Here is a 17,798-nt window from a genome sequence, read left to right on the forward strand (position 1 = left end):
GCGGTTGTGATCGGAGCTTCGTCAAGCTGACAGCCAATGGGTCCAGCGCATGGAGTTTCTAAAGCAAAGTCGTGGTGCCGCAAGGTCGTGGCACCTGGTCACACGACTTGGTTCTCGGATGCTTCCCCCGCATTCAACAAGATCAGAAGACCTCTAGACAAGGGCAACGGTACGGTACGGGGCCGCAACGTCGGGAAAAGCAAGCATCGATTACCCAGGCCGACAGTGAACCCCGGATTTGTTTTACGTACCTGCACAGGAAGGCGCATTGAAAGATGCGAATTGCTTTGTTTGGGCCTTGCAATGGGCCATTCTGACTGCATCGCGGTCGGGGAGGCCCTGATGTGTCCGTCTCCGAATGGTGTGATAAGATGCTCCTAATTTTTCACCCCTTCCTCCTGTTCCTCCCATCAATACCGCTCCACTCCCGAAGTTCCCTTTTTTTTCTTTCTGTCGTGGTCGCGCTAGGAACCGCTTCCGCCAGATGTCGGGTTTGCTGATTCGTGCTCGGTAGAGCGGTGAGAAGGGCGCCATGTCATCGGTGAGGAGTTCGCCGCTGGCCATGATCAAGCTATGATACCCCGGCCCACCTTGTCTCGGTTGTGCTCGCGCGGCGGAGATGGCGATATTGTACCAGTGGGAATCGCGCCGGGTCACGGGTGGCCGAGATGATGGTTGAATATGCCACAGCACGGCGTCCCGTAGCGCCTACTAGGGAAATTCGTCCCTTGTCGGCGCCCTGGCAGACTGGGATGCATGGGTATATGACCGTCAAGTAAGGCACACCATAACAGCGTCGGGAATCGTCCCAACAAGTGACCGGGTTTGCTTCGGGATGGAAGGGTTCTTCGGATTGCGCAGTCAAGACAGCAAATTCAACGGCCATGCGTCGCACAGGGCGGCCTCCTTCTCGACGTCCGCTGTGAAAGCAGCAGTTGCAGAGCCGCGAGTGTCCGCGACCGGGGTACTATCTCGGGCGATAGGGCATCCGCGCGAATCCAAGTACTCGGCCGGTTCTTTGCAGTGAGTGACCCAAGCAGGGCAGCCAAGGGAATCGAAAAATGACTGATAATCGGCGTTGTATCTGTCAAGTAGAGCCAGGGTTGGGGCTTGTGTGTGGCAGATGGAAGGGTGATGGTTCCAAGTCCCAGGGGCGAACACCACCACAGGCGCTACAGAGGACACCAATTTTGTTCTAGAACGCCATTTTCTGGGGACGTGGGGGCCGCATCCCTGCTGGGATTATTTTCGCTGTTTACCAGCAGCAGCGCTCCTAGTGTTTGGGGCGGTCTTGGAACACACACCTGCAAGCCGGACCCTCTTGGCCACTGATTGCCGTGTGTGCTTGACGGGCGCGCATACCAAGTGCTGTAACTGCGACGACACTGGCAATGAGGGGAAGTCGATCAGATTGCGCATCGCAAACAGCGCCAGGTGTTGCAACCGCATCTTGCCATGTATGCAAAAGGGGAATCTTAGTGGTGGTAGTGGTGGTGGTAGCCTGTTTGCAGCATGCGGCAGTTTGTTGTACCGTTATTGCTGGGGTCCGTCTCGCCGTTTGTCCATCCGTTGCTATTCCGTGATGTCGACGGGGAGAGTCCGCTTGGCGTCGGAGCAGAGAATGTCACTGGACATCGGAAACTCGGAAATAATTGGGCGTGATATGTGTGATGCACCCCAGGCGGCTCCGGCTCCAGGACCATCTGCAGGTGCCCAATGGGGGGAGGGGAATCCAGAGGTCAACGTCGCCTGGGTTGGTGCGGTGGGTGAGGTCGAAGAGGGTTCCTAGGCTCAACTGCAGGTTGCAAGAGGCGCGGGTCGCAGGCGGGACAGTGCAGACGGCGACAGTCTCATGATGGCGGATGTGGTGTTGGCAACATGGATGGACCCGAGGCTGATGGAATTTGAGATGTGAGCTGATGGTGGTGGTGGTAGTGGTAACGGTGGCTGGACTTTAGAGTTGTGTGCCTGAAGGAGGAACAGATCTGCTTGGGGTCTAGAGCTTGATGGACCGAGGTCTGATCTCAGTGGTGTTGACTTAGACTCTGGGATGGCATGAGGGGGAACGAGGGAAGGGAAGCACATGCAGAAGGGGCATTTGTTTAGGTGAGATGCAAGGTAAGGTATGGAGAGATAGAAGGCAGTCGAGAGAAAGGCAAGGTACGGATGGCATGCAGCAAGAATGATGAGAAAGAGCAAGATAAGCTACATGGGCTAATGGAATGCTATCTTAAGGCATGCCGGGGAAGCTAAGGTCAGGTAGCTTCCATCTCGGACGGTGCGGCCAAGGAGGACGGACGGACAGCACAGCCCAACCCCAATCCACAACTGAGGCAAGTAAGGTACGATGGAAGTACCTACCTTCCACCTTTCCTTGAGGTGCCTTCCTTGCCTGCGTTCCAGGTTGCTGATGTGTCGTTCCGTTCCTGCTCGTCGTGTTGCTTGTGGGACGCACAGCACAGCACTGCACTGCACTGCAGTGACTGCACAGCTTCCTGATCGCATCACCACAGACATGCCTGAGGCTGAGGCTGACAAGCACGACGGGACGTGGACTGGACGACCTCAATTGGATCCGGGAGGGGTTGAGAACAAACCGTTGTGTTGCCGCTTGCCGTTTTCTCCCTAACCTGGCAGCTGCTTCGGGTTCGACGAGGACCTAGACGAGAGCTTGTGCAGATATCGGCGGGCTGTGTCCGTTGAGAAAACTGGAACAATGCAGGGGCGGCGAGTGAGCAAGCAAGTGGTAGCCCACATGGAAAACAGGAGCGAATGGCACGCATCGCTCGTTATCTCCATGAGCTCGTGCTCTTGCAAGTTGCTCATCGTGGCCCTGACGACTGCTGGCCTCATGGTTTCGGTCATCTCCTGAAGGCGGGCTGGCAACCCAATGTCGATATCACTGTATCACACGTGAAATTTGGTCTCAATTTGTTGCTGGGCGCGGCGGAGATCCCAAAAGAGAAGCCCGCGTTAGGTCGCCATGTCGATGGACCATTCGATTGCAACCGACAGAACATCATCTCAGGGCCCGGCAGGGCATGCGGCGTGCTGGCAGGGGTATGTCGGTCAGCCCTGGGGGCTGGAGACTGGAGACTGGAGACTGGAGACTCACCCGGCGGCCCCAGGTCTGTTTGCTGCATACGGATACCTATCTTGCAGTATCTTGGTGTTCTGCGCTCTGTACTGCAGCAAGGTAAAGCAGTCGCTGATGAATCTAGACTTTTAGATTGATGAGTAAACCGCGTGACTGAAATACGCAGTACTGTCTCCGGCCGGTCTAGGTTCAGGTTCTGCATAACACACAAAGCACTGCCCATGTTCATGTTCCACAGGGTTGTCTGAGGTCGAGATGGAACTGTAATGGAAAGCGCGACGTGAACTGAGGTGCCCGTTGATACGGCCCACTAAAGCTTAGACTTATTCTTCCGTTGGGTCTCCACGAGGGCTAAATTGGATGGAAGGGTAGGAGGAAGACCAGGGCTTGAATTGAAGCCAAGGGTCTTGTTGCTCGGTATCCGTAGCCTGTACGGAGGGCGAATACTCATAGGCCGCTCACTTATCGGCACCATGGAATGCTACGCGGGCTGTATGCAGTACAGAGGAGCAGGTACACGATGGCGCCAGACCGGACGAGACCTTCAAAGGCCCAGCGCCATCAAGCACCTCAGAGCACCTCAGAGTAAGGTAAGGCAAAGTACGCAGTAAAGAACGCCGCCCACCGGTCCACGGGTGGCTCCCGTCCTGTACCCAGAAGTCACAAACTGCAAACCAGCATTAGCATCAGCGCCTGCACTGGCCTTCAAGCACACACAGCACAGCACAGCACACTTCACTTACTGGCCGCTGAGAAGGAAGGCAGAATGAGGTGTCCATCATTCGTGCTCCTCCTCCCCTTTCCCGGCCCATTTCTTTTCTACCCGTGTGCCCGCCCGTCTCCGTCGTCGTCTCGTGAGGAGGCAGGTCAGGTACCTTAACCTCAAGGTGCAGCCTCTCAAAGTCACAGTCTCCGGGGGGGTTCAATTTTTATTTTTATTTTTTCTCACTCTCTCCTCGCGCCCCGTCGTCCCCTTCTTCCCGTCCCCGTTCCCCTTCCTCAGGGCATTTCTGATGTGCGGTACGGCTACGGCATCCAAGTCATGTACGGTACCTTACCTGACTTGTTGACCTCCTCCTTAACCTGAGCCTCCGCCCTCAAAGTCCCATTTCTGAACATTCCAATTTTTCTCGTGCGTACTCCATCCATCGACGCCGACATCTCCCCCTCCCACCCGACCTTGCCAATCTCGACCTACTATCGCTTCTCGTCTTCCTCCTCCGATGCCAGCGCCCTTACAACAACAAAATCTTCAACTCCGGCTCCTCTCTGTATCGGTACCGTCCATCACCGATACCGCCATACACGCGAGCCCACCGCCATTGCTGCTCCGGCCCTCCCCTTTCGATACCCACGGTCTAGCCTCCACCTCCCGGCAAAGTTTACCTTGAACACCGCTGCTGTTCGCAGTTTGCAGTTTCCCCCCTCCAGGCCTTTGACCTCACCTCACCACGCACACTCTCACACACATAAACCACCCACACACACACACACACACAACCACGCGTGGGCTGCGTACCTTGCCTGCTAGACTTTCCGTCTTTCACCGGCCATCCCATCTCAACCTTGACGTTCCCCTTGAACCTGGGTTTCGGGTATTCGTTCATCGGCTTCTTTCCTGTTGGAGCTATTCCCTCCACGCAAAACTTCCCACACCTTTTCGACATCGACAAACGGCCGGCCACTATTATCCCTCCGCCATTCCTGTGCCGCCCTCCACATGTCGGCAACACACAACACCGACAACGAAACTCGGGATCCATGAAAACGGTCATCGGAACCTCCGCAGCACACCCAAGCCGAATTCTGCCGCCTACCTGAACTCGCTCTCGACTCTAATTCGGCTTGCATCACCACCGCCTCTCAACAAAACACCTGCCAGTCATTTGCCCGCAGTTGGTCACCCGCTCGCTGCTAAAAAGTGACCAACCCAAGTTGCAGCTTGCCTCTCACTTGCAGCTAGCTTTCTCCAAACACTCACCTTTCCAACCCGCCTCTTCAGACTCGTCACCTCCAAAGAGCCAATTCTGCCATTGAGCGCGACCATGAGCGCCCTTGATCTAATCAGGTAACCCTCATCGCAATTTGCAAGATTGCCCACCACGGCGGGGCCATCTGTGCCACACGGCAGTCCACCTGCCCCTCACTGTTTTTGTTGTTAGTCTTCAGACGCATCTACTGTCGACCGTCCGGTCACGGTAGAAACCACTCTCTTTAAGATGGATTTACCAAAGGGCTTCGTCAAAGATGACAGGCGCATCTATGGGGATGTAGCATCGCTCTCGCAACCCCTTCCATCCGATTTCATCATACGGATGTGGCGCCGTAAGTCAACTGCATTCACTCTTGACGCTGTGTAACCGTAGTTGCCCTCAGTCTCCAGAGCTAATACCGGCATCCAGTTTACACCACCACAAACCTGAAGCTTGTTGACCCCACCGCACGTCGCCTCGAGAACTTTTGGTGGCAGGTCATGGGCAGCGACAGGAGTAAACTCAGGGCCGATACTCTAGCCAAGATCTGGGAACACATCTCTTATGGCCCAACTTTTGTGCCTCTCAAAGGCTCGCCGAACCGTTGGGAGGGGCCTGCGGTAAGCTCTGCCGTTTGACACCACATTGACATCTGCTGATATCCATGCACAGACACCCCGTTTCAATAGCCAGCATGAGTCTGACGTACTGTACAATGCACAGCAGTCAAGTCAGGACGTTAAGCTGATTTCTGACCAGTCGGCGATTAAGGAGCTGTCTGCTTCTTCGTCTCGGCCCCCGCCGCCGCACCCGATTTTGAAGAAGTCTAGGGGCGATTCAAAGTCCGGACCGCGTCCAACGGCTCGATTCGTATCGCCGCATGAATCCGCTGACGAGGATTTCAAAACCAGCGAGGGAACGTCCTCGGGGAGCACCAGCGGGTTGGAAATGCGTGTTGCAGCTGCCGCATCGCCGGCGAAATCGAACAAGAAGAAGCCTTCAACCCCGACGAAACGTTTCGTTGCTTCGGCAGCTAACAAGAGGAGACCTGTTCTTCCCAGAAGACTGAGCTCTCAGTCTTCAACTAATTCTGATGTCATGACTAAGGACGTCGGCTCTGCAAACGGAACTAAACACGTTGGCAGTTACAACGTTGTTCACCCTCATGCTGAGACAGCTATCCAGAATTCGTCCATCTCCGAGGGCATCGAACCTCCCCCAAGCGCGAAATCCTTGGGCAAGCGACCGGCGAACCGCCCGCATCACGAAACTCCGAACCCGCTGAAGTCCCCGCCGATCATCGAAGAACGACGGAAGCCAGTCATTGTGCAGACAGCGAGTCGTGCACCGGCCCCAGCGCCGCTGTCCAAGTCTGTGACAGAAAAGGCAGTGCAAGAGCCAGGCAGGCCAAGAAACGAGGGGCCAAAGACTCCTACCTACGCCCCGATCACATCGCCGGGACTGTCCTCGCCCAGAATTGGTTCATTTTCATCATCGCGTTCCGCATTCTCTGCTCCAAGGATGGAGAGGACCTCGTCGAACTCCGAAACGTACCGACCCCGAGAGGCCAGCATTGGACGTGGGCCTTCTCAACTGGGACTGATTTCAGGCGCCACGGCGAAGACGTCAACGGTGGCTGCCGTGGGTCACGTATCGATATCGGGCGACCCCGACAAGCGCGCCATGGAAGCGCTGAGCACCTTTGGGGATGACAACGAGCCCAGGGGCACTCCGAGACGGACCTCTTCCTCGACACATTTCACACCGACCATGCCCAGCGCAACCCCCGAGGTCCCACTGGCCCGTACGAGGAGTCAGTTGACGCTCCTGCTAGAGCGAGAGAAGGAACGCCTCGGTGACAGGCCAAGACAACGGTCGTGAATCATGGCCGATATGCCACTATTTCTCCTTACACATATAATCCATGTACTAATTCAAGAGGTACGAACTGCATCAAAAGGGGCTCATGGAGTTTGGGGGACACAAAAATAGTCGGATTCGTCCGCATTCATTCATCACAGAAGAGTTGGTATTTTTTTCAAAGGTGGTTGCGTTTGTTCCTGGGAGACTTCCCACGTTTTACCGTACCCCGTTTCTTTTCGTCAATTCGACAAGGCCGCAACTTGCTAGGGGCAAGATCGGCGCATTCGCATCACATGAGGCGTTCTCATTACAGGTGGATTTTGGGGTCCCATTGGGCCATGGCCCGAGAAGCATTACAGAGGAGCAGCAAGCTACAAGATCCGGCTGTGCGCATTGAGCAGCGGCGGCGATTCCCACTCGGAGTCGGCCGAGGCTCAATCGACGATGTGAGTACGGCGCGCAAACTGGTCCGATAGCCACTCTAAATGAGAGAAAACATTGAGCCAAAAAAAAAAAAAAAAAAAACCCACTTTGAGATGCCATTGTTGGTCAAGCGGCGGCGATGACCGTGTGAGTGTGTGTTGTGTCGACTGAAACATAGCAAGGGGGACAAACGGCCCCAAGAGATATATCTAGGCTGGTTTCTTACATAGGAGGGCTGACTCGAATTCTAATTGACAGGTTTACAACGTGCGGCCACCACGCCAACGCCGTCCTGGTGACAACCTCTGTTCTTGAAAGGATCAGGGCCTGACTCGGTCGTTTATGGAAGGTACCTAGACGACAGGCCGTGGCCAAGGAATCCCGTCACCACGGTCTGATCACCGAGACGGGGTGGTGGATGACGGGGTGGGAACAAGCAAGAGAAAAAAGAAATGCTCAACATGGTCACGAGGCCCGTCGCCTGCGACAAGGGATAAGAGAAACGGGAACTAGGCAGTCTCCTCGGCCAACCCCATTCTGAAGGTAAGAAAATTCATTACGCAATGGGAACCGGGCCACTCCCTTTTTATTCTGTGCCTATCGGGACGGGGATTTCGGGGGGTTGCAAAAATGTCACAATGCGTGCCCCTCCATCCCGCGCGAATCTTCTTGTCCCCCCGGCCGCCGCCCCCACGTTCCTTTTCGCCTCGGGCCCTCGACGCGAGGGGTATTATTTTCGTAGGATGGAAGGGAAAAAGAGCTGTGCTGCAAGAAGGAGCTACCCTGGTCTGACAGGGCTGTCGTGCTGCGGGGTAAATTTTTGAGGGTGAGAAAAAATTTGGGAAGACAACCTAGGGATAGACAGCTCTAGCAGGTCACACACACACAGAAGAAGAAGAAAAGGAGGTTGGACTGAAGCCGGTGGAAGCCGTTGAACCTGATGAACCCTTGCGGTATGTCCCAAAAGGGGGCAGGGGGGGTTTGTTTCTGCTGACTAAGGTGAGGCCTTTGGAGGGGTAGCTTGCCCACGGGGTTACCTAAATAAACCCCCACAGTCTTGAACAGGGGTTGGTGGTCTATTTACCGGGTAAAGGTGAGGTTGGATGGTGAACTGATCCTCTTTTGACTGGGCTTGGTGTGAACTTTTGACTTGAGATTTCCTGTTTCCGAGGATGTGGTGAGGTGAGGTCTCGGCGTAGGCTTTTAGGAACTGGGGGACCCCCACGCTAACGGGCCGAAGACAACCTCGTGGTTGATGGAGGGGCAGGGAAGGTTCGTGGTGGTGGGTGTGTAAGTGACGTCTTGAGGTTATCTATACTTCGCTTCAACTTCTCACGTAGATCGCGTTGAGGGATTTTAAATCCTGGGCTCGCTTTTTGTGTCTCGTGATGTGAAGGAGGGAATATAGGGGCGATGACCGGTGCGGCGTGGTTCCCTGAGTCGAGTATGGAACAATCATGAATATGTCCAAGTGTATGGAAGATAGTGACGGACAGCTATATATCTCGTATTCAAGACTTATGGATTCCGAGAGCCATGGGTTAAGTGGTGAATTTGGCTCTCATCCCTTCTGACCTCGAAGCATCCAGCCTCTCCCGATTCAGCTTGAGTCGCAAAGAATTTGGAGCGTATGCAATTGCCCAGACAAATCATCAAAGGCGTCGTCTTTTATACTTCAACTTGCAAGCACATCTTGTTGTAGGACTGATACCGCCAGGGATAATGGATTAGAAGCATATAAAAGATTCTTGGAGATGGCTCTCGTAAACAGAACCCAAGGCGACGCAATTGTTTCGAAGCGTATATTCCTGCCCTGGCTGGTTCTCCTGGCTGATTCCAGGTACGAATCTGTCTCACTCAAAAGTTGCTGCCCAAAAGTCTCAAGATGTAGCCATAGCATCTGACGTGCTTCATCGTCATCGTCTTTCGTTGTCCTTTCTGAGGTATCCGTCACAGATGAGCCATCTTATTCAGCGCCTGCTTCGACTTTCTGGGTCGAGTTTTTAGCACAGAAGAACACGTAGCATGAATCACGGGCTAGAATTATTGACTATGCGTCGTTTAAGTCACTCAACATTGGACAACTATTTCTGCTGCTTCCTAGCACGTACGATGCCTCTCTTTTAAATGAGATTCTGCATTACGATACCTTGCAACAGAGGCATCCTGTGCGCGTATGCCTGTGTATATAAGGTATGTAAGTTGGCAACGACCTCCTCGGTGACACAGTGAGCAATTTGCTTTGCATCGCGTTGCTAGTTGTTTGGGCGTTGCAATGTTTGCCGTCCCTTCAAGTCTGTTGCTGCTCATAGCATCTATCACTCGATTAAGGTGGGCGAAACTTCAGTCTGTCCATGATCACTGTCCTCCCAAGTCTGTTCGGGTCTCGTTGGTAGTAATGATCAACAAGCTAAGATTTGAAGACGTCCGAATCTTTAGCTGTGTTAATATAAGTGTCCGCCCTGTAGAGACGAGAGAGGAGTGCTGGATTTCCTCCTGATTAATGTCTTTTTCACTGAAGACCAGAGCTTCCTTCACATTGACAGCTATCTATGACTGTCATCACTGCAATAAATATGACGAACCACTACGAGAACCTCTATTCTTCCCGTGCCAGAGCGACTCCTTTTCATATGGGCTTCTCTGTGCCCTATCTTACTGTCGTCGTTGCTACTATTATCGTCATCTGTACTACGATTATCATCTGCACTATCATGACGTCTACCACTATTATCCGATCGAAGCAATTAAGCATGCATGAAACATACTCGCGCAAACACAGAGAAATGAGGCAGTCTCATCTTGACATGTCATCAACCTTCTCCAATAACCGCCAAACAGCAACACAAACAAACCTCGCCAACCAACTTTGGCAAAAGACCAGCATCTCAGCTCGCCAAAGCTGTGTAACCTACACCCCCGACCTTCTCCCCAAAGTACCTACCGACCTCCCGTAGCATGCATATTCCAGACCCCCTCCACCGGCGCCGCCGCACGCCGATACCGTCGCACAACATGACGCAAAGACGCACCTCTCCCAAAACACCACCTCCCCATGCCGACGCGCCACCGCCCATCGTGCAGCACCCGCCAAGCACATGTTTGTACGCAGCACCCGCAGATGCGTATATGCAGGCGCAGGTGAGTGTGATGACGGGGGGTGCACATCGCTCTCTGGCACTGTACCTCAGACCCGCGTCTAGAACCATCGAGGCGGCTGCGGCCAAGGGCGGGGGTGACAGAGATTGGCGACACCGTGCGTGTGCCGAAGGGCTCGGGTTAGTTGCCGTTGGGCAAACGCGTGCCGCCCGGGAATGTTACCTGCCGCAGTAGTGGCTATCGGTCAAGCTATCGCCGGCCGCCATCGGCGGCGCGTTTGATGTGCCATTGCGGGTTCTGTCTTACTGCGTCTCGGGGGGGTTATCTTGATCGGTCCCGAGAACCAACAATGCCGATCGCACACTCAGGTTGCTGGCATGATGAGACTTGCTTTCACATGTCAACACAGAGACTGGCCCATGATGATTGAAGTGTTCCATTATTAATATTGTGTCGTTCGTCAATTATGGACAGCCACATGTCTAGTGTCCCCCTCAAAGCAAAACGCCCCGTGATCTACCAAAGATACAACTTTTGAGCCGCTTCATTCTGCCTTGTCTCTTATCTTCATTGCACCGATTGCGGCGTGCCATTTATGTGACAGTGTAACCGCCGTCAACACGGAGATCCGCACCGGTCACGTACTGGGAGGCGTCGGACAGCAAGAAGGTCACGGGACCCATGAGGTCCTTGGGCTGTCCCATCTTGCCTTGAGGGATGAGGGATGTCCACTTCTGCTTCAAGTCGGGGTTGTCGTTGAGAATCTTCTCGGTCCTGAATCATCGTGTCAGCAAACCGTCACATGGTCGATCCGATACGAAGTGGCTTTGGGCACTTACAAAGCCGTAAGCATGTAACCTGGAGAGATGCAGTTGACACGAATGCCGGCATGGGCCCATTCAACGGCCAATGAGGCTGCCAGGTGGCGGATTCCAGCCTTGGCGGCGTTGTAAGGTCTGCAGTCGTGTTAGCTAACACTTATGTTCTAGAACCATGGCGTTCTTGGGTGACACGCACGCTTGGGGCTGAGGCACGTTGACGATCGAACCAGACATGCTTCCGATGAAGACCATGCTTCCGGGGGACTTGCGGTCCATGAGATGCTTGGCGACGGAGATGGCGAAGAGGTAGGTACCATCAACATTGACACCCCAGAGCTTGCGCATGCGATCGATCGGGTAGTTGACGGCATCGAAGTTCTCTGTAAAGCCGGCCGAAGTGACGAGGTTGTCAATCTTGCCGTGGGCATCAATTATCTCAGCGATGCACTTTTCGACGGAAGCGGGATCCGAGACGTCGGCATAGTGGGCGGTGACGTTGGGTACACTGCAGAGCGGTTAGGCGTCATGCGCTTTCACAGACGATCAGTGAGTTTGAGTAACTTACGTCTTGGCTTCTGGGTTCTCTCTCTTGAAAGCTTCAGTCAGGTTCTTGGCCTGAAGCTCAGCTTCCTCCTCTGCTTGCTGTCAGTCCCCAGTTCATCCAATGAGAATACGGACGAACTCACTGTTCAGATCAACAATAGCAAGATGACTGCCAGAGTAGACCATGCCCTGGCCCATGACCAGACCTAAGCCACGAGCGCCGCCTGTGACGACGCCGACATGACCCTCAAGAGAGAACGACGCGAGAGTAGGCTTGCCGATACCACCACCGGAGCCACGAACAGGTTGACTAGACGGGAGCTCATGGTCTTCGGGGTACTCGACAGTGACATCAGGATCAGTTCGGGAGTACTGGCCTGGGTGAGGCTTCTCCTTGACATTCCGGCTTCCACTGATGTTTCTGGCCTGCTGCTGTTGAGACTTGGTTGCTGAGATGCTGGCAGCGGCAGCGGCCGAAGTCTGCTTGCTGCGAATCTGAGCTGTATGCGTGATGGGGCGGATTGTCCGCGCAAGGCGGGCGCTGAGAGGGCGGAACATTGTGGCTTTTGTCTGTGAATCACAGCGATGTGTGATTTGGTGAGTGTCTGAGTGCCGTCAAAGGAGCAGTCAAAGGAATGGACAGGAAAGGTTCGATTTTAGGTTCCCGAAGCGGGAGGAGGAGTGGAAAGTAAACGGTCGTGAGTGTTTGAAGGGTTCACTTCTCCAAGTGACAGGAGCGGGATGATGTCACTAGGCTGTTTTTTGTTGAGCGGCGATTAGAGTAAGCTGAGAGAAGCTCTGCTGTATATCTGGCCGATCAGGAGCAGCTCAGAGCAGAAAAAAGGTCGCCAAAAGAAACAACTCGAGGAGCTCTGGTGGGGTAGATGACGTGGGACGAGGAAGGTGATTGACTCTGATCGTCTGGAATCGAGCCTAGATCGGGAAATCGTCGTAGTTGGGGTCAGTTGGAGGAGGCTCGTATTGGGGATTTGGAGGTTGGGAGGAGACGGCGGATGGTATGGAAGCTCGAGGAAGAGGGGAAGGAGCTTCGTTTATGAGGAGCTCCAGGTGCAGGCAGGCAGGGTAGAGTAAAAGAAATACCTTAGCTGAGGTTGGGTAGGAAGGAAGGAGGGAACGGAGGTGTCGTGTAAGTGCGGTCAAGCTGCAAGGAAGACGGCAGTCACCTGAGGAAGGTAGGCAGGGCAGGTAGGCAGGTAGGTACCTTCCTTGGGCAACAGAAACTCACGATACTTGGGCAGGTGGACGCGTCTCGTCACTTCCATGGCAAAATCACGTCTCACCCTTCGCACCTGCCGTTTGCCATCTGCCACCTGCACGCACTGCCTCGCGGGGAGCTGCCCCGGAGCTTGGGCAGGAAGCCACGCCCAGGACATCCATGGAAGAAACGAAGTTGTTGTTGCCGCTCTTGGTCGCTACCGCCACTAGGGACTGGGACTGCACCCCCGAGGCGGGGGTGGATAGCTGAGGTGGTCGTGGTCCAGGTCTTGCCGTCACATCCCGGCTCGCCCGGCTGGGACAGCTCCCGAGTGCCTGATTCTGGCCATGATGCCCAATCGAATTGGCCACTGGCGTTGCAGTGGCCTGCAGTTTACCCCCAGTTCTGGGAATTGATGGGAGCCCCCCCTGGTCTAGATCCTCCACATCGTTGGCCCGCCTCCAGTCTTTGGCTGTCCCTCTTCCACCTCCCCCAAGGGACCCTGTGGAGCTAGCCCAGAGAAAGGATGAGCTTCGTCTCGAAAGAGAGAGAATCTTTGAACGACCTGTGACCAAAAATGCACCTTGCTCCAACCAATTTTTGGTCTTCTCTCGAGCAACAAGATTGGGCATCTTTGGCTTTCTTTTCTTCCCCACAGCTACCCCAATTTTCCTACACCGGACGAAGTTCTAGAATGCCCTGAGATTTGGGGGTTCAAGGGCCTGGCCATCTGACCTCCCGCTCTTCTAAGCCCTGGCCTGGGAGCTCCGGTTCGGAGCCACGGTGAGCGGACAGCTGCTTCAAGGCCAAGCAATCAAAGGCAAGGGAGCCTCCGCCGACGCATCTATTTTCCTTTTTGCTGTTCCCAATGTCCCAATGTCACCTCATCACGTTGATTGGCACTTGCATGCTGTTGGTCCGGACACTCTCCTGTTACCCACTCCACGATCATTTTCTGTTGAACACGAGGTTGGAAGGGAGGTGGCTGACAGACCGACATTACTGATTTTCATCCCACGCATCCCCCTCCGTCTATTCCGCCCGTGTTCTGTCGTCGTCCGATCACCGCCGGGTCCCCGGATATGCCAATCACTTGACCAGCTCCGCGAAACGGGAAGCCGCTTTCGGCCATCCGCTTACGACTGCCGTATTCCATACTTGTCGGGGTTTCTGGAAGCGCATCCCACACATCGGCTTTTGTATGATTTTCACCCCGCGCACTCGCAATCTGTTTCTGATATCCTCATGCCCTGTAACTCTCAGGTCCAACCAAGGTAGCTACCTAGGATACGACCAGCGGTGTGGAAGGGTTTTCACCTGGACTGGTTCTACTCACGAAATGTAGTTTCCCAGCCGCATCCTGATTTAACGTATCATGTTGAGAGAACAACTTTCCTATCACAACTCCATATTCACCGAAGCATTAGCACAGATGATAAGACCGTCTAGTCTTACATCGCAAGAGAATTTCATTGATCAGACGGAGATCAGATATTGATCAGTTGACGTGTACTTCGGAAACTTCGCGGAGCCTTTAAAGCCTTCAACTTCAAAATAGTTGCCTTACGAACTTTTGTATCGTGGGCGAGATGGCCGAAAAGGCTTCGGGCGCATAATAGTGTCAATAGTGTCGATAGAGGCGGCAATGATGAAGACAATGAAGACAACGGATATGATGGAGATGAATAGAACATGGTGTAACCTATGGTAAATCGCATAGTTCCCCGCCTGAACATGACAGCCTTCAGCAATGGCTCGAGGTCACCTTCCATGGCCTTCAACTGTCCTTCTCAAACGAAGAAAATACACAAACGCATGAGCATTCTATTAGCGGTTCAGCTAGTACGCTGCGATGCATGAAAATAAAATAAAAAACTTCAAAACTTGAAAAGTACACTGCCAGGAAAGGCAAGCAATGCCTTTGCATTAAACCGTCACGCCGTTTGGTTATTCAGCAGCTCTTTAAGCTTCCTTCTCGTCTCCTTGTCCCATTCTTCTGCTGACATTCCATTCTGAAACCGTCGCTCCAGCACTTTCTGCAATCGTTCAGTGTTCTCAGGAAGCCGGCAGTGAGCACCATAGTGCAACAAAAGCTGGATGTAGTCCAGCTGAAATGAGAACAGCGGCTCACAAAAGTTGTCTAGGAGCGTAGACCTCCAAAGTCGATCGTTAGCTTTCGGGCCCCTTCGCAAGAACTTCTCACAGAATCTCATTGGTGATCCGGTGTCATCGCCATCAACCGGTCTGCGTTCCATACGACAATGCAACCAGTATAGGGTGGTTCTGTAGCGATGCAAGGTTTCTTTGGCACCTATGCTAGCATCGAGGATAGTCTCAGCAACTCCCCATGTATTGTCCGCCAAGGCCGAGTCGACCGGCCGCACCCCATCAGCCAAGACAGCGGTAATGAATCTTTCGGCATTTGTAAACTGTCCGCGTATGGTGTCCATATTCCTTACTTCCCATGCACCATGCACCACGGCATTGACATCGGCACCGTGGGCAAGGAGGGTTGGAATTACTGCTCCATTGTTGAAGACTACTGCCATGTGAAGCGGGGTCATCCCTAGAAACCAGGGTTCGTTGACCTTCGCACCCCGTTCCAGGAGTGCTTTCAGGATGTGAACTGCATCGTCGTCTCGTCTTGCAGTCGATGCTGCGCACATAACGTAGGTTTCCCCAGTGACTTCGTTCTTGGCGTCAACGTCGAACGTCTGTTTCAAGAGATACTGAAAAACGGGGAGAGAGGCGTTGACGATTGCCCCCATGATCATGTTACTCGTTGGGAACCTCGTCCCCATACCATTGTCATATAACAATTCCACCAGCCTGACATCCCTTGCGCAAAAGGCATGATAGAGCAAGTCTTGTGAAAGGGATTCGGGCGCCCTTTGTTGTCCTGGTACGGATAACATACACGCGTCGTTGCAAACGTGATCGAGCAAAAGTTTCGCGAGCCGGTAATTCTGCATCATGAAGGCTGCATGTAGAGCACTGCCTTCAAGGCGGTATCCTCTGGTGACGCAAGCACCATTATCGAGGAGGGCTTGGACGGTGTCTTCCTGATCTTTAAATTTTGCGTAGTAGACTGCATAGTAGAGAGCGGTATGGCCTTGGTCGGTCATGAGATTTATGTAGTCCCCATTGCGAGTAGACTCACGACTGAGTAGTTCACAAACCAAGACGGGTATTCCGAGGGCCGAGAGTACATGAAGAAGACTTGGGTTTGTATGCACTCCACATGTGACGTTGCCGTCGCGGGACTTGGACAATGGATGTTTGAAGAAATCCCAAAACATGTCGCGGAGACCTGTTTTGTTGTGAAAGAATGGCGTTGTACTGTCAAGCAATTCTTTCGCGGCTTGACCACAGGATCTTGCATGGCCGTCCCAACAGTAGACGGCATATGATATCCAATTGCGAAAGTTTCTTTCACATCGCACGATTTTCCAGCCTACTGGGTGAAGAACCTTGCAATGTTGAATCTCCTCGCGTAAGTCGGCCTGCTTTCGCTTCAGGTCGATTCCGTTGATTGAACTGAGGCACGTTTTGGCCATCTCGAAGTGAATAGTCTTGGCCTCCATTCGAAGCTCTTCCAGGACAGGATCAGTGTCAGTCGTTGGACGAAGAAGATAATCCCCGACTGAACTATGTACGAGCAAAAGTCTCTCTTCGGATCCGTCAATTTTGAGTAAAGATCTCGACATTTCCACAAGGTCTCGGAGATTGTAGTGCTTGATGTCGTCTTTTCTCCTCCCGGTATTCCAAGCGTCCTCCAATTGGGATATACACAAGGGCATGAAAGCCAATGTAACCCAGTGAAGGAGACGTGCGACCTGTTTGCGCCATTTGGCAGGAATACTGCGGAGGATCCGGGCGTAGATGGCATCCAAGCCCTCGGGGACATCGAGAAGCACTTGTTCGATCTCAAGTTCTGTATTCTTTTCCAGGATCTCGTTGAGTACCAAGCCAGCCCAGAGAAAAGTTCCGTCGCAACGTTCCTGGATCGCCGTAACGGTTTTGTTCCAAAAGGCTCGGTTCTTTCTTGAAGAATCTGGATGGTTTCTGATCTTTGACTCAATAACTTGACGCACGTCTGATGCGATGTCATGGGTCTTCGATTCGAGGTCGAGGCGTGGAAACCCAAGAAGTCCGGTGATTTCACGACTGACAACTATGACCTTGAACATGTTTGGAGTTTGAAGACGTGCTCGGCCGGATTGGTCGAAAATAGTCTGTAGGCTTTTGACAAGCCACTTGGTGCTCTCGTCTTTGCACTCGTCAAGTCCGTCCAGAAGATAAACCACAGGCCCGAGACTGGGATCAGCCAGAACATTCAGAAATATCTGCCACAGAGTCCCCGGAGAATTGAGGGTGTCTCGTGTTCTTTCCGCCGTTTCCATTCGACTCGCAACATGGCGGGTAAGCTCGGGCTGCTTGTCAAAAATCTGATAAAGAAGGGTTCTAAGTATGGAGGTTGCTGTGTTGTGATTTTCGCTTTCATGTTTGCAGAAGTAGAACAGAATTCTCGTGAGAGGGCGGCGAAAAAAGATCTGCAACTCGACAGTGAGAAAGATGGATAGCATCGTCTTGCCCCGGCCAGGACCACCCGATATCCACAAGAGCCGAGAGTCTCCAGAGTTCAGCCAAGCTTTGTATGTCCCGTCTTGTCGAATCCATTCCCCAGTTCCCTTGACTCTCTCGCCTTTGAAGATGAGGAGTTCGTTTCGGTCGACCTTAGGATCGGTAATGAAGAGAGCATT

The 17,798-nt window shown here is 53.3% G+C and overlaps 3 protein-coding genes across 3 annotated transcripts; 1 reads left to right on the forward strand and 2 right to left on the reverse strand.

The window, feature by feature from the left end:
• Nucleotides 1-5,316: 5,316 nt before the first annotated feature.
• On the forward strand, nucleotides 5,317-6,951 carry CGGC5_v011079 (uncharacterized protein; the record flags this gene model as incomplete). The annotated part of the gene is made up of 4 exons (XM_032025729.1): nucleotides 5,317-5,422; nucleotides 5,500-5,690; nucleotides 5,743-5,775; nucleotides 5,830-6,951. 4 exons carry the CDS (start codon nucleotides 5,317-5,319, stop codon nucleotides 6,949-6,951), a joined length of 1,452 nt encoding a protein of 483 aa, XP_031877715.1.
• Nucleotides 6,952-11,048: 4,097 nt separating this feature from the next.
• CGGC5_v011080 (D-arabinitol 2-dehydrogenase) lies at nucleotides 11,049-12,377 on the reverse strand (the record flags this gene model as incomplete). Its single annotated transcript, XM_032025730.1, has 5 exons — nucleotides 11,049-11,229; nucleotides 11,295-11,411; nucleotides 11,473-11,781; nucleotides 11,842-11,911; nucleotides 11,963-12,377. The coding sequence occupies 5 exons, from the start codon at nucleotides 12,375-12,377 to the stop codon at nucleotides 11,049-11,051; spliced, it is 1,092 nt and encodes a 363-aa protein (XP_031877707.1).
• A 2,592-nt stretch (nucleotides 12,378-14,969) lies between these two features.
• CGGC5_v011081 (Serine/threonine-protein phosphatase 6 regulatory ankyrin repeat subunit C) lies at nucleotides 14,970-17,225 on the reverse strand (the record flags this gene model as incomplete). Its single annotated transcript, XM_032025732.2, has 2 exons — nucleotides 14,970-17,036; nucleotides 17,130-17,225. 2 exons carry the CDS (start codon nucleotides 17,223-17,225, stop codon nucleotides 14,970-14,972), a joined length of 2,163 nt encoding a protein of 720 aa, XP_031877736.2.
• Between the last annotated feature and the right edge of the window lie 573 nt (nucleotides 17,226-17,798).

Source organism: Colletotrichum fructicola (genome assembly GCF_000319635.2).
Source record: "Colletotrichum fructicola Nara gc5 chromosome Unknown KSG_Nara_v1_contig06, whole genome shotgun sequence".
Taxonomy (NCBI): domain Eukaryota; kingdom Fungi; phylum Ascomycota; class Sordariomycetes; order Glomerellales; family Glomerellaceae; genus Colletotrichum; species Colletotrichum fructicola.